At 42.5% G+C, this 16,228-nt stretch overlaps 1 protein-coding gene across 1 annotated transcript in view; it reads left to right on the top strand.

Annotated features, from left to right (window-relative positions):
* Positions 1-16,228, top strand: part of LOC122551059 (RING finger protein 17-like) — a 123,485-nt gene that overhangs the window by 83,720 nt on the left and 23,537 nt on the right. Inside the window, exons 9-10 of the mRNA XM_087988553.1 lie at positions 8,414-8,697; positions 10,194-10,355. Coding sequence (XP_087844679.1) covers positions 8,414-8,697; positions 10,194-10,355 — 446 coding nt within the window. The remainder of the gene's footprint in view (positions 1-8,413; positions 8,698-10,193; positions 10,356-16,228) is intronic.

Raw genomic sequence — 16,228 nt, forward strand, 5'->3', positions numbered from 1 at the left:
ATCCTTTTATGATCATGAGTCAGAGTACCAGCACTTTCCCTGATGGACATGATAGCTTGAGGGGCCTTTTTTTTTTCCTTGCGAGAAATGCTAAGTATCTACCAGGTTTATTGCCAAATTCATATAATCTTTGCTTTGCAAATAATATTTCCCTCTTTGCCGTTTGGGTAAGCGCTGTATTCAGGGCTGTCCTAAGGACTGTAATCCTTTGTAATTTAGCAATGGAAGGTCTATCTACATATGCTGTTTCAGCTGCTTTTAAGCGAGTCTCAAGTAGACGCTGTTGTCCTCCATTTAGTTTTTTTCTGGGTTGCCGAGTATGAAATAATCAGGCCTCGCGCATCAGCCTTAATGGTCTCCCACATCACTGACAGATTACTAGCCGTACCTGAATTAATTTCCAAAATAGTTAAAATTCTTGAGAAAAATGTTTTACAAATTTACTATCCTTCATTAAGAAGGAATCCATACGCCAATGTTGGGGGGATGCCTCATTGTTCCTAGCCTTGATTTTCATGTACGCAGTAGCGTGATCAGAAATTATTATTACCTATTTTGCAGGATGATATGGAATTCAAAAAGGTTGAGGGGGCAAGAAACCTATCGATTCTTCTAGTGTGACATTTATATGGATTAGAGTAAAAAGAGAAATCTCTGTCTTGCGGGTGAAGGCAACTCCACACATCTACTAATCCTAACTCTTTATTCAAATCCGCTAATTGCCTGGATCTGGGGGATACACCTGCAGTACTCTTGGGTATCCTATCTATCTCGGGGTCCATAATGCAATTAAAGTCTCCCCTTATAATTGTATGATGAGCCCCGAGAGCCATCAGTTTGGAGAAGGCTTCCATTATAAATTTGAAAGGATGTGCCGGGGGACAGTACAGATTTAAAATCCCATATTCCTCTCCATTTGTAAGAGCTTTAATCAATATATATCATCCAGATTCATCTTTTATCTGACTTAGGATTTTGAAAGAGAGATTCTACCAAATAAGAATGACTGACTACTCCCCTACTTTTTGAGCTGAAAGAAGAAAAGAAGGCCTGATCAAATCCACCCTGTTGTAATTTCAAGTATTCTTTATCGAGTAAATGTGTCTCCTGTAGGAGAGCTATATCAATCCTTTTTTGAGATTGATTAGTATTTTCTTCCTTTTGACTGGTGAATTACTTCCCTTGACATTCCAGGTGTACCATTTAATCGAATGACGAACCATAATCATCCAGACGAGGCGAAATCCCATCCAAAGCACCCAAGCATAGACCATAGAAAATTCACAAAAATAGAGATTCTTTAATACGCTCACACCAATATAATAAAAAACTATTTCTAAATAGAAAAAATATAAAACCTATTTAAACTGAGATTTTCCCCCTTGTTTCCCGGGGCATCACTTCCTTTCCAAAAACCCATCATATGCTCTCCCAATTAGTGCCCCACCCTTGGCCCAGTCCTCCCATGACAAAATAAAGAAAATGCAAGTGTGCTGTAAAGCTAAAGTTAACAGTGAGTACCCTACACCCACACCAACACCTAGATATATTTGGTAATGTTAATACCACGTATAAACATATAAAACTATAAAATTACAGTCTCAGCAGATAATAATTAAATATAGTAACACAAAATAAAGGGGGGAAACAACCCCGCTGTAAAAGAAAGAGATAAGGTAAGACAAGGCAGACACCCCTCCTCACCTGAATCAACTAGACCACCCGGCCTATATATATATAAAACAAAAAGGAAAATCGCAAAGTGGAAAACAAATAAGCCCCCCTCCCTACCCCCGCTGGAGATAATATTAAACAATAAAGGTAATAAGAGGAAAAAAAAGGGTAAACCAGGGAAGGGGTGGGGGGTGTGGGGTGAAGAAGAACATCATTCACCACATGAATTAACTCTTACAATTTATTTAAGAGACTCCAAAAATTCCTTGGCCTTCTCCGGCGATCCGAAGTTATAGATGGACCCTTCGTGGCTACAACGTAGCGTTGCTGGGTAGCGCAGGGAGTATTGAATGTTTAAATCCCTTAAACGCTTGTTCGTTTCATCAAACGCCCTCCTCTTGCGGACCAAAGCTGGGGAAAAATCCTGAAACAGCATAATCTTGGATCCTTTGTAAGTCATGGCTTGGGACTCTTTCCTGAGATTTCTGAAGGCTTCCAGGAGCATTTGTTTCTCTCTATAGCACTGCAGCCGGAACAGGACCGGGCGGGGGTGCTGGTCTGACCCGGGCCTGCGTATTGCAACCCAGTGGGCCCATTCTACCCTTACCTGGCCTGATCCAACCTCCAGCTTCAACATCTGAGGAAGCCATTACTCCAGAAACACTGCAAGCTGGCCTTCCTCTTCCCATTCGGGAAGGCCCAGCAAACAAATCTTTTTTCGACGACCTCGAGAATCGAGGTCGTCAACGTGATCTTCTGAGGCCCAGACTCGCTGTTAGAGAGTCCGGACCCGACCCAGGGCAGATTCTGCAGTAGCCTCTGAGGTCGCGGCCTTTAGTTCCCCCCCTCCAAGTCAATGTTCGATTTTTTTTCTATGTCTCAGTCGTGCTTTTGCAGCGTGACCAACAACTATTCCCACCTGCACCTGGACTCTTCTATAAAGGTGTCGATCTTCTCTTCAAGCTTGGAAATCACTGCAACAAGGCTCGTCCCCTGGCGCGGCTGCAGGCGCCTCTGCTGCAGTTGGGGAGGGTGTGGGAGGGGTTCCTGTGTGCTGCGAGCCACGGGCATTCTTTCCCTTAGTCATTTTAACAGAGCACCAAAGTACTCAAGTTTGGTGCAAAATGACTAGCTGTATTAAATTTATTTTAAATGATTTAGCAGGTGTGGTGGAGGTGGGCAGCCCACTTTGCCTGAGTCTTGGGCAGAGCACTACAGACTCAGACTTGCTAGGTTGCCACCATCTTGGATTCCAAGTTTCTGCTTGAGGGTGCAAAAGGAGTCTTTGAATTCTGGGATTGAACTCCTTGCAATGCTCCTTGAAGTATCATGGTTTGTATAGCCTTTTTCCTCTCGCTCCTTCAGTATTCTCTGGTTTCCTCACCAGCTGTGGAACTGGCCATCCAACTATGCATAGTCTGCATAAATCTCCTGTAGTAACCAGCCATCCAGGGTTCCATGCAATTTTCTGTCTTTGGCCAGTCTATTTCTGTCCTGTTTGTTTTCTATTTGGCAGAGACAATGCCTTTCTTGGTTATCAGTGTCCAAAATTACTATACTTCTGTGTGGAAACGTTAACATTTATTTGGTTTGACTTTCAAGTTTACTGTGGCAATGGGTGAGGGTAGTGTTGAGTCGAGGGTCTCAAGTGTTGAGCTGAAGATAACTGCACTGTTCAAAACACAAGGAAGGCTTGGAAATTTAAGATCCCAAAAGCTTTGGGCCATTACAGGGCCCAAATACCATTTTGTGTATTCTTAAAATCTCTTGGAGTCATTCCAGAAGTCATCTTTTCAGCGTCTCACTCATTGATTAGCCAGTTATACCTTGGACCAAATCAAGACTGCAGAAATAGTTCCTCAGCCCTAGGAAGAGGGTAGACATCCTTATGAGTCTTTGAGTGCTGGTAATTGACATTCTCATTTTTGACAGTCTTCCCTTGGGGACTCTGAGGGAGGTATATGGGCTTGATGACCATTGGATTAAAACCTGGTCCAAAGATTTCTGCAGGTAGTCACAAAGCTCCTTTCAGTGATTTTAGTTGGGATCAGGCATTTAATAAACATCTACTAGATGGTCACCATTAGCAAAATCCTGTGGCTCACAAGGTCACCGGTATCTGATGTTATGGTGTTACTAGAGGGCGGCACGGTGGCACAGTGGTTAGCACTGCTGCCTCACAGCGCCAGAGACCCGGGTTCAATTCCCGCCTCCGGCGACTGACTGTGTGGAGTTTGCACGTTCTCCCCGTGTCTGCGTGGGTTTCTTCCGGGTGCTCCGGTTTCCTCCCACCATCACAAAGATGTGCAGGGTCAGGTGAATTGGCCATACTAAATTGCCTGTAGTGCTAGGTAAGGGGTAAATGTAGGGGTATGGGTGGGTTTCGCTTCGGCGGGTCGGTGTGGACTTGTTGGGCCGAAGGGCCTGTTTCCACACTGTAATCTAATCTAATCTAATCTAATCTACTAAAAGTTGCCCCTTACTTTTGAGAGTAGAAACAGTCTGCATCTTTTGGATGTCGAACAGCTTGTCAATTTCCGTCTTTTGGAAGGCAGTGGGTCAGTCTATTGCCATGACAGTGGCAGTTTTTTTAATTCATTTCAAGGGATGTGGATTTCAATAGTTTGTTTGTTTTGTTTGTTGATTGCCCTGATGAAGGCGGTGCTAAACTACCTTCTTGAACCACTGCAGTCCATTTGGTGTAGATAGATCTGTAATGATGAGGGAGTTCCAAAATTTTGATCCAGAGACAATGAAGGAAGGGTGCAATGTTTCCATGTCCAGGTAATGGGTAGCTTGGAAGGGGAACTTGCAGGTGGTTGTGGTCTCTTGTATCAGCGGCCCACGTCCTTTTAGATGGAAATGGATATAGATTTGGAAGGTACTGTCTAAGGATCCATGGTGAATTTCTGTAGTGTATCTTCTAGATTTGTACACACTGCTGCTACTCTGGTGGTGGAAGGAATGAATGTTGAGAATGTGTCAGTGAAGCAGGCTGCTTTGTTCTGATTGTCCCATTTCTGGTGTTGTTGGAGTTACATCACGTTTGCCTGGATACATGCATTCCATTACAGACCTGTCTTCTGAACGGACTTTGGGTAATTGGGAGGTGGGTTATCGGCTTTGGGTTCCTACCTTCTGACCTCTGATTTCTGTGGCAAGTCCAGTTCAATTTCTGGTCAGTGATAACAATTGAATATTGATATCTGGGCATTCGGCAATGGTAATACCACTGTATGTCAAGAGACATTGGATGGTCTTTCTTGTTGGAGATGTTCTTTGCCGCCTGGCAATTGTATGGCATAAAATTGTCAGCTGAATATTGTCCAGGTCTTGTTGCATTTGAAAGTGGACCACTTCAGTATCGGAGGAGTCAGAAGTTGTTTAAGGACACTTGTGGCTGTTCTCAGTTGAAGGTAAATAGCTTTGTTGCTGAAATTGGCCAACTATATTGGTACCCTACCCTTTTTTTTAATCAGTGCTAGCTTCCAAAGTCTCACCAGGGTGGGAACAGGTTGTAAGTTTACTTGCTGAGCTGGTAGATTTGTTCTCAAATGTTTCATCACTATGCCAGGTAACTTGATCAGTGAGGCTCTGTTGAAGCACTGGTGTTCTGTCCTGCTTGCTATTTGTCTTGGTCTGTTAAGGTGGGTGATATCATTTCCAGTTCTTTTTCTCAGAGGTTGGTAAAAGGGGTCCAAATTGATGTTTTTATTAATGGAGTTCTGATTTGAATGCCAGACCTCTAGGTTTTCCCATGCATGTCCCTGTTTAGCCTGTCCTAGGATGGATTGTCCCAGTTGAAGTGGTGTCCTCCTTCATCTGTGTGTAAGGATACTAGTGATAGTTGGTCATGTGTTTTTTGTGGCTGGTTGGTGCTTGTGTATCCTGGTGGCTAGTTCCCTGCCTGTCCAATGTAGTGTTTGTTGCAGTCTTTTGTAAATGACATTCATTTTACTGGTGGTTGGTATATGGTCCTTTTAGGTTCATCAGTAGCTGTTCGTGTGTTGGTAGGTTTGTGAACTACCATGATGCTAAGGGTATTGTGGTCATCATCTCTGAGATGTCTTTGTATGGTAGTGTAGCTAGTTTCTAGGTGTGTTGTCGTCTTGTTTGGGTTCGTTGTTTACGAAACGGCAGGCTGTGCTTATTGAGTACCAGTTGTTCTTGAATACTCTGTGTATATATATCATATACAAAATATCCTGCAAGAACTGCAGCAAACACTATATTGGACAGATAGGCAGGAAGCTAGCCACCAGGAAAAACACACACCAACTAGCCACCAAAAGACATGACCAACGATCACTAGTGTCCTTATACACAGATGAAGAAGGGCACCACTTTGATTGGGACAACCCATCTTTCTAGGACAGGCTAAACAGAGACATGCACAGTCATTCCTAGAGGTCTGGCATTCAAACCAGAACTCCATCAATAAACATACCGATTTGGACTATATTTACCAACCTCTGAGAAAAAGAACAGGAAATGACACCATAAGAAATAACATCACCCAACCCAAAGAAATCTAAACACACAAATAGAAAGTGAGCACTAACACCAGTGCTTCACTGGAGGCTCACTGATGATGTTACCTAGTATGGTGACGAAACGTCTGAAAACAAACCTTCCAGCTCAGCAAGCACACCTATGTCCAGTTGGAAGCTGTGCTGTTTGGCAAACTTTACACTTGCTGTAGGTGAGGATCTGAAATCTGAATGCAAACTGAAGTAACTAGTTGTAGTTAGGAACAACCATTTAATACATGCTCTGACGAACATAGGCAGCAATAAAATGGCTTATTAATGCATATAATATGACAAAGTGGCTTCTTGGCTTCTAGACATAACTAGCCATTACTAGCCATCCTAACTGACCTTGTAAGTTTGTGAGATAGGAGTACTTGTATGTTGGAAAACAAGGTTCATTTCCAGGAAATATCATTGGGCTAAGATGCTGTCAATAAAGTCATTTCATTAAAATTGCCTGGTAACTGTCTGAATGTGCTCTGTAATGATGGTCTGTACTTTTCTTAAGACTAAAAAAAAGTATAAAAATTTTTAAAAATGTGTGCAGTTTCTCCGAGGAAACTGATGTGTTTAACCTCTGTGTTACTGGACAACCTCTTCCCGGCCAATATTGAATAAAGTGTGAAATCGTACAGAACCAGACCAATGTGGAACAGAGAGGGGACCCCCACCCCGGTGCCGTGGGTTTGGGGAGGGGGGGGGGGGTTGCAAGTCCACATCTCCCCACCCTGGCAAGTAACATTTGACTGTGGAAACTGCTCCCTTTTACAGCAACGAACACACGTGATAGACCTCTGCCTAAGGTTAGCCTTGAGGTTTAGTATATCTCCACCAACCTCTGAGCCTCCAATCATGCCAAAGAAGCTTTGGCTTCTCTCCTGAAACTTTTGCCAGTTTCAACTCCAGCATCTGTTCCATGTCAGCTCGGCACCTTTTCAACCTTGTCTGCAATACTTGACGCCTGTGCATCAGAAATTCTGTCGACGACAACAAATGTAATGATAAATTAAAGCACACACATGGTCCACAAAATAGTGAAGCAAAAATTCATTTTTCTACTGGTATCAGGACTTTACTAATATGAAAGGAAATTAAGGGTAAACTAGGAAACAATATATATGTGGAATTAAGCATGTAAGTTTACACCTAGTTGAGAATAAACTCTCTCTGTCTGTGAGGCCTATTTCTGATAGATAAACCCTTCCATCTGGAGAGATTTGGCTTTACTGACTGAGCTGCCCTGTTCTGTGCCCTTGCTTGTCATTGCAGCATGCAGCTGGATGCCCCATTAGAAGTAAAAGAGCTGTTTGACTTCATGAGATCAATCTAGAAAGAGCAGATAGCAAGTCCTGCTGCATTTACCTCCCATTTCAGCAACAATGGCTCTCCACTGGAATGCAGTACATTGGCCATGATCCTAGTTATCTAGCAAAAAGATTAGACATCATAGAAGTCTACCAGAATTAGAACGCACTAAGAATCTGATAATTACTGCTGCACAGATAATTGTCAAAATGCCACAATTTCTTTTCACTAAGTTATAATAAAGTGGCAAACTAAAACAGGTCCCTTATGCTATTTTGTACAGTGTAATTCTAATAAAATTGACAAGAATCATTGAAATGTTAATAGTTGCTAAGTTAAATGTGTCAGCACATAACTTTTTATACCATAATCAAAGCATACACTGAGATGCTGTGTGTTGTTAATACTTCAGTCTAAGAAATAGCAGTGGGTATTGTGGGCCGTCTAGACTGAGGAATAAGTTTGGAGTTCTATGTAACTCACTTTCTTACCTGTTATCATTTGATTCCCTCCTTGCCCAATAATGAATTAATCTCAGTCTTGCCTGTACTTATTGACTGAGCATCTGTAACTTTTTGAAGTAGAGAATTCCAAAGAGTTACAGTTCTCTAGGTAAAGACATTCCTCTGATGTTGAGCCTACAATTACTGGTTGTTACCTTGAGACTATTATCTTTTTACTTCTAGACTCTCAAAATAAGGAACTTTGCTTCTCCATGTTTACCCAGTAAAGCCCTTTTACAGTCGAACTCTCTTGAATCTTTTGTTTTAGTAAGATTATCCATTCTATCTCAGACTTGGCATTGGACAGCTGCCTTGTCTCCAGAATTGGTAACTTTTTATTGCACGTCCTCTAAGACACATCCTTAAATCTGATTTTCTCCCATTTTCCACTGTCTCCAGGTTTATTACTTCAATGATAGAAAATAAATTGAAAAATGAATTTGGAACAATGACAAAGCAGAATGGTTCACTTGGGGGACAACATCTTGCAAGCCACAGAATGGAATCTTATGAGAAAAAACAGAAGGTGGATTCATTAATGTACCATGACATGAACATTACTCAGCTGGGCGCTAGCCCAACAGTATGGGAAAAATCTTCATTACGCTGTCGGAACAGATTATCCATTTTAAGTAAAGATGCAGATGTTGTTGTTGAAGAAATAGTTGAAGATGACAACACCAGTATGTATCATTGTTGACTTATTTCTTCTAGGAACCTAGCTTTATTATAGGATCCAGTTTCTTTAATTTCAAAATACCCATTTCCAATATATAAAAAGTTTCTAAAGGCCATTTCCCAAACTATTATTGACGTTTTGTTTTTCTTGTTGATCTTCAGTTTATGTTGAATAGGAAATAGAAAAAGGAATCATTATAATTGAATGAAAGGAAATGTTTCAATTGCTCCAACTGGAAGTTGACATTTAGTTACTGAATCACATGATACAAAGACTTGAGAATACGAGCACAAGTCTGGATAGATTGCATCTGCACATTTTCAAAGAAACTAGGGAAGAAATACAAAATATAATTTTCTGTTCATATCTTCAAAGTGTGAAGAAGCACTGAACCAAGAATTTAAGTTACATAGTCTAATGTTTTTTTAAAAAAAAAATTAAAACAAACATTGTGGATGCTGGAAGTCTGAAATAAAAAAGATAGAAAATGCTGGAATTACACTAAGTCTATCAGCATCTGTGAAAAGAGAAAGTTTGCATGCATGTTTTGAGTCAGTCTTGTCAGAACTGAAATGTTTAAAATTCTAATAGGTTATATTAGAGAATGAGGATATTAGAGAAGAACAACAGAAGTCTGGTGAGGTTACATGAAAATGGTGAAAGGCAAAGGAGTTGGTGATGGGAAAGGGAAAGAATAGCTGCATCTAGACAGTGTAAATGGCTAAAGCTGAGTCACCAATAGGTGCTCTTCAAAACCAAACCACCTTTTTTAAATGATCTGTAAATGCTAAAATCATTGGCTACAATTTCATCATGCCTACTGGTTAGACAAGGATCCTGTATGGCCTTTAGTGAGGAAGATTTGACAGAATTAAGTACCTGTCAGGTCCTTGGCTTTTCTGCTGCCTGTCCAGAGTAACTAGCCAGTCAGACCAGGAGCTCTCTTTTGCTAGCAGTGACATTAAAGAGTGGTAGCTGTAGCTACTACATCCAGGAAAAGACCAGAATTGTTGAGGACCTAAGCCACAACTGATGAGGTTCACCAGGGTAGAGTTGGTTTTGAACTGATCCTTATTTGGAAATTTGCGTAATCTTCCAGTTTTTATGTAGCATATGCCTACTTTCATTCTAACCAATCATTTAAATTATTACAAAGAAGAGATGACCATTATATTTTTTGATCTATCCTTTCTAAAGGACTATGAAAGTGATTAAATTGTGCAGAATTATTTTTTGTGCTTTAATCATATTGCCATCTGTTCGTTTTGGAGGAGGTATTTTCAGAATTTTCATGTTTTTAGTTGTGTCTGGTACTGTTGATCAAAATGATCCAAAACAACTTCAACCAGTTTCAAAGAGACCGAAAAAGACGACTTATAAGAAAATTGTTTCAGACACCAACCTCAGCTATTGTGCAGGTAGGATTTTGGGCATATGTGTACTCTATCTTCTGTAACCTATTTAAATAAAACAAAGCTTTATGAATTATTGTATTTCCAGGTTTTCAGGGATTGGTTTCGGTTAGTCATGTGATAAGTCCATGCCATTTCTACATTCAAAAGTCTTCAGAGAAAAAGAAAGCTATTGTCTTGGCAGCAGAAGCTGACGATCTCTCTCGTAGTATGGAAGTGTCAAAATCCCCTGCAGCTACTCTGGAACTTGGTAACCATAGTGTTTGCTACAATTTGAAATCTTTTTTTTGAAACCTTGAAAGGTGGCAAGTTAATCTCCTAATCCTATTATTTCATGTTTTACTGTGGCCGTACTGGCAGAAGGACTAAAGCTTACTTGGAACTAGTCATTTTGTCAAGTGCTGTCAAGGGCAGTGATGATCCATGGACTTGAAAGTGTTTCTTCTCTCACTATTGCACTATATACAGATATTGACTATTAATGGAAATTCATAAATATTTAGCTTCTGAGTGGTTGGTGTTAAGCATTTCTCCCAGGACTACAAAAGATTACTCATCAATGATGGTGCACTTTGGAACTGTTAAATTAGAATAAGTGGAGTCAAGTCACTAACCTGATTAGGAAATTGGCTAGCTGGAGGGGTATTGTCATAATGTCCCTACCCCTGAGCCAGAAGGCCCAGGTTGATGCCCCCACCTCCCTTCAAAAGGTGTGTCATAACCTTTCTGAACAGGTTGATTTAGAAAATATATATTGGCTAGCTGAAGATGACAGAATACGGTCATGGAATTGATATGGGATAAGGCTGTTTTTATAGTGTGTATTCTCACCTTAAATATATGCCTCCCAATCTTGAAATTCCCCCAATTTGAGAAAAGATAACTGCCATTTACTTTGTCTATACCCCACATTATTTTATAAATTTTAATAGGTTTGCCTCTCTATTTCTATGCTCGTGAAAAAAGTCCCAACCTTTTATAACTCAAATTTTCCATATCTGGTAACATCCTGGTAAATATTTTTTGAGTCCTCTCCAGATCAATTAGATCAACGGTTTATTTTGTAATCTCCAAAATAGAGCATCCACTGGGGCAAAATGATTGTAATGTGATAGAAATTCACATTAAGGTTGAAAGTCACACTTCAATCATAAGCATCTTAAGTTTAAAGATAGCTGCCCATTGATATGTAGGGCAAGTTTTATGAAGATTGGTTGAGGGATAAGTAGATTGAAAGGTATGGGAGTTAGATGTGCACTGTCAAGCACCTTAAATGATACATAATTTTCACGAAATAAATTCCTATGAGAAACAGAAGTTCTGTGGGAAGCATAAGCAATCTGATCAGTGAAACCTTCCACCCTACCACCTGGAAGGCAGCAGATTCATTGGAATATCTCTACCTGCAAGTTGACACCAAGTCATACACGATCCTGATTTGGGACTATGTCACCTTTCCTCTACTATTGTTGGGCCAAATTCCTAAGCTCTCTCTCCCTAACAGCATTGAGGGTGTATCTACTCCTCAAGGGCTCCAGTAGGCATCTCACCTCTACTTCCTTGAGGACAGTTAGTTCTGGGTAATGTAGAACATAGAACAATACAGCACAGAACAGGCCCTTCGGCCCACGATGTTGTGTCGAACATTTGTCCTAGCTTAAGCACCTATCCATGTACTTATCCAATTGCTGCTTAAAGGTCACCAATGATTCTGATTCTGACTCTGCCACTCCCACAGGCAGCGCATTCCATGCTCCCACCACTCTCTGGGTAAAGAACCTACCCCTGATATCCCCCCTATACCTTCCACCCTTCACCTTAAATTTATGTCCCCTTGTAACACTCTGTTGTACCCGGGGAAAAAGTCTCTGACTGTCTACTCTATCTATTCCCCTGATCATCTTATAAACCTCTATCAAGTCACTCCTCATCCTTCGCCGTTCCAATGAGAAAAGGCCTAGCACTCTCAGCCTATCCTTGTACGACCTGTTCTCCATTCCAGGCAACATCCTGATAAATCTCCTCTGCACCCTTGCCAAAGCTTCCACATCTTTCCTAAAGTGAGGTGACCAGAACTGCACACAGTACTCCAAATGTGGCCTTACCAAGGTCCTGTACAGCTGCAACATCACCTCACGACTCTTGAATTCAATCCCTCTGCTAATGAACGCTAATACACCATAGGCCTTCTTACAAGCTCTATCCACCTTAGTGGCAACTTTCAAAGAGCTATGAACATAGACACCAAGATCCCTCTGCTCCTCCACCTTACTAAGAACCCTACCGTTAACCCTGTATTCCGCACTCTTATTTGTCCTTCCAAAATGGACAACCTCACACTTGACAGGGTTGAACTCCATCTGCCACTCCTCAGCCCAGCTCTGCATCATATTTAAGTCCCTTTGCAGCCGACAACAGCCCTTCTCACTATCCACAACTCCACCGATCTTCGTATCGTCTGCAAATTTCCTGACCCACCCTTCGACTCCCTCTTCCAAGTCATTAATAAAAATTACAAACAGCAGAGGACCCAGAACTGATCCCTGCGGAACTCCACTTGTAACTGGGCTCCAGGCTGAATATTTACCATCTACCACCACTCTCTGACTTCGACCGGTTAGCCAGTTCTCTATCCAACTGGCCAAATTTCCCACTATCCCATGCCTCCTGACTTTCCGCATAAGCCTACCATGGGGAACCTTATCAAATGCCTTACTAAAATCCATGTACACTACATCCACTGCTCTACCCTCATCCACATGCTTGGTCACCTCCTCAAAGAATTCAATAAGACTTGTAAGGCAAGACCTACCCCCCTCAAATCCGTGCTGGCTGTCCCTAATCAAGCAATGTCTTTCCAGATACTCATAAATCCTATCCCTCAGTACCCTTTCCATTACTTTGCCTACCACCAAAGTAAGACTAACTGGCCTGTAATTCCCGGGGTTATCCCTATTCCCTTTTTTGAACAGGGGCACAACATTCGCCACTCTCCAGTCCCCTGGTAGCACCCCCGTTGACAGTGAAGACGAAAAGATCATTGCCAACGGCTCTGCAATTTCCTCTCTTGCTTCCCACATAATCCTAGGATATATCCTGTCAGGCCCGGGGGACTTGTCTATCTTTAAGTTTTTCAAAATGCCCAACACATCTTCCTTTCTAACAAGTATCTCCTCTAGCTTACCAGTCCGTTTCATACTCTCCTCTTCAACAATACGGTCCCTCTCATTTGTAAATACTGAAGAAAAGTACTCATTCAAAACCTCAATACACAGTCGCCCACTACTGTCCTTGATCGGACCTACCCTCGTTCTCGTCACTCTCATGTTTCTCACATACACATAAAAGGCCTTGGGATTATCCTTGATCCTACCCGCCAAAGATTTTTCATGCCCTCTCTTAGTTCTCCTAATCCCTTTCTTCAGCTCCCTCCTGGTTATCCTGTATACCTCCAACGCTCTGTCTGAACCTTGTTTCCTCAACCTTATGTAAGCCTCCTTCTTCCTCTTTACTAGATATTCAACCTCCCTCGTCAACCAAGGTTCCCTCACACGACCATCTCTTTCCTGCCTGACAGGTACATGCATAATAAGGACAAGTTGTATCTGCTCCTTGAAAAAGTTCCACATTTCAATGACATCCTTCCCTGACAGCCTATGCTCCCAACTTATGCTCCTCAGATCCTGTCTTGCAGCATCGTATTTACCCTTCTCCCAATTGTAAAACCTACCCTGTTGCACGCACCTATCTCTCTCCATAACCAAGGTGAAAGTCACAGAATTGTGGTCACCAACACCAAAATGCTCACCCACTAACAAGCCCATCACTTGTCCCAGTTCATTACCGAGTACCAAATCCAATATGGCCTCCCCTCTGGTCGGACAATCTACATACTGAGTTAGAAAAGCTTCCTGGACACACTGCACAAACACCGCCCCATCCAATCTACTTGATCTAAAGAGCTTCCAGTCAATATTTGGGAAGTTGAAATCGCCCATGACTACTACCCTGTGGCTTCTGCACCTTTCCAAAATCTGTTTCCCAATCTGTTTCTCCACATCTCTGCTGCTATTGGGGGGCCTATAGTAAACACCCAACAAGATGACTGCTCCTTTCCTATTTCTGACTTCAACCCATACTACCTCCAAAGGCAGATTCCCCCCTCGAACTGACTTTCTGCAGCCATTATGCCATTTCTAATTAGCAACGCCACACGCCCTCTTTTTTTACCACCCTCCTTAATCTTACTGAAACATACGTAACCAGGAACCTCCAACAACCATTCCTGTCCCTCTTCTATCCACGTTTCCATGATGGCCACAACATCGTAGTCCCAAGTACCAATCCACGCCTTAAGTTCACCCACCTTATTTCTGATACTCCTTGCATTGAAGTATACACACTTGAACCCATCTCTGTGTCCGCAAGTATTCCCTGTCAGTGCTACCTTCTCCACAGCCTCCCTACATTCTTGGACATCCTGAAAAACAGCTAACCTACTTTCTGGACTACAAATCCGGATCCCATCCCCCTGCCAAATCAGTTTAAACCCCCCCAAAGAATGCTAGCAAACCTACCTCCTAGGATATTGGTGCCCTTCTGGTTCAGGTGCAACCCATCCTGCTTGTACAGGTCCCACCTTCCCCAGAATGCAGTCCAATTGTCCAAATACCTGAAGCCCTTCCTCCTACACCATCCTTGCAGCCACGTGTTCAACTGCACTCTCTCCCTATTCCTTACCTCACTGTCACGTGGCACCGGCAACAACCCAGAGATGACGACTCTGTTTGTCCTAGCTTTTAGCTTCCAGCCTAACTCCCTGAGCTCCTAAATGACCTCCCCACCCCTCTTCCTACCTATGTCGTTGGTGCCAATGTGCACCACGACTTCTGGCTGCACATTCTCCCCCTTAAGGATTCTGAAGACACGGTCTGAGACGTCTCGGACTCTGATACCCGGGAGGCAACGAACCAACCGAGAGTCTCTCCCATGTCCACATAAAAGCCTGTCTGTCCCTCTAACTATAGAGTCTCCTATAACTAGCGCTCTCCTCCTCTTCCCCCTTTCCCTTCTGAGCCTCAGAGCCGGACCTCGTGCCAGAGACCCGGTCACTGCAGCTTACCCCTGCTAGGCCGTCCCCCCCAACAGTATCCAAAGCGGTATACTTATTGTTGAGGGGAACGACCACAGGGGATCCCTGCACTGCCTGCTTCCTCCCCTTCCCACCTCTAACTGTTACCCAGCTACCTCTGTTCTCTGGTGTAACTATGTCCCTGTAGCTTCCATCTATCACCCTCTCAGCCTCTCGAAGAATTCTCAGTTCATCCAACTCCAGCTCCAGTTCCCTAATGCGGACTGTGAGGAGCTGGAGCTGGCTGCACTTCCTGCAGATGAAGTCAGCAGGAGCATCGGTGGTCACCCCTACCTCAAACATCCTGCAGGAGGAACATTCCACTGCCTGCGCTGCCATAACTCTACACTTAGTCTCCAAAACAAGAACACCAAGTAGCTTACCTTTTTTTCGGTTAGAGCAGGAGGGAGGGTGGGAGACACTACACGTGTAGTGTCTCGGGTTCCTTCTCCACTCAAATAACAATTACTTACCTTCCCGACTGGCTTTGCGCTCCGACTTCACTTCCGCCCAGCTCCCACCGCTCTCTGCTGCAAAATGTGCGACGGTCTAGCCAGTGTCACCCACAACCTGTGAATGGAACAATAAAAGGTTAATGTTACTTCAAAAGAAATTGCTTATAATCTTGCAAAAAATAGCAGTAAGCTACTGCATTGCTGATTTCTGAAAATTCCACTATATGTTGATCAAGCTGCTAATAAAATAGTGTAAACTATATTTGTGAATAAAAAAGAAAGTGTAGCAGATGTAAGTGTTGGTCACTTAGAATATGAAAGCATACAAATGAAAAGCAAGAATAGGCCGTTCAGCCTGCGCTCTACCATTTTAATAAAACCATGGCTGATCTGATTATAACCTCTAATCCACATTCCTACCTATCCCTGACTGAGCTTTCATCTCCTTGCTTGCCAAAAATCTATCTAGCTTTTCCTTAAAAATATTCAAAGATTCTGTTTCTACTACCTTTTTTCAGAAGGTTCTCCAAAATGCTC

Source organism: Chiloscyllium plagiosum, unplaced genomic scaffold, assembly GCF_037043375.1.
Source record: "Chiloscyllium plagiosum isolate Xiang-an unplaced genomic scaffold, Cpla_swu_hap1 HiC_scaffold_6, whole genome shotgun sequence".
In the NCBI taxonomy this organism is placed as follows: Eukaryota; Metazoa; Chordata; class Chondrichthyes; order Orectolobiformes; family Hemiscylliidae; genus Chiloscyllium; species Chiloscyllium plagiosum.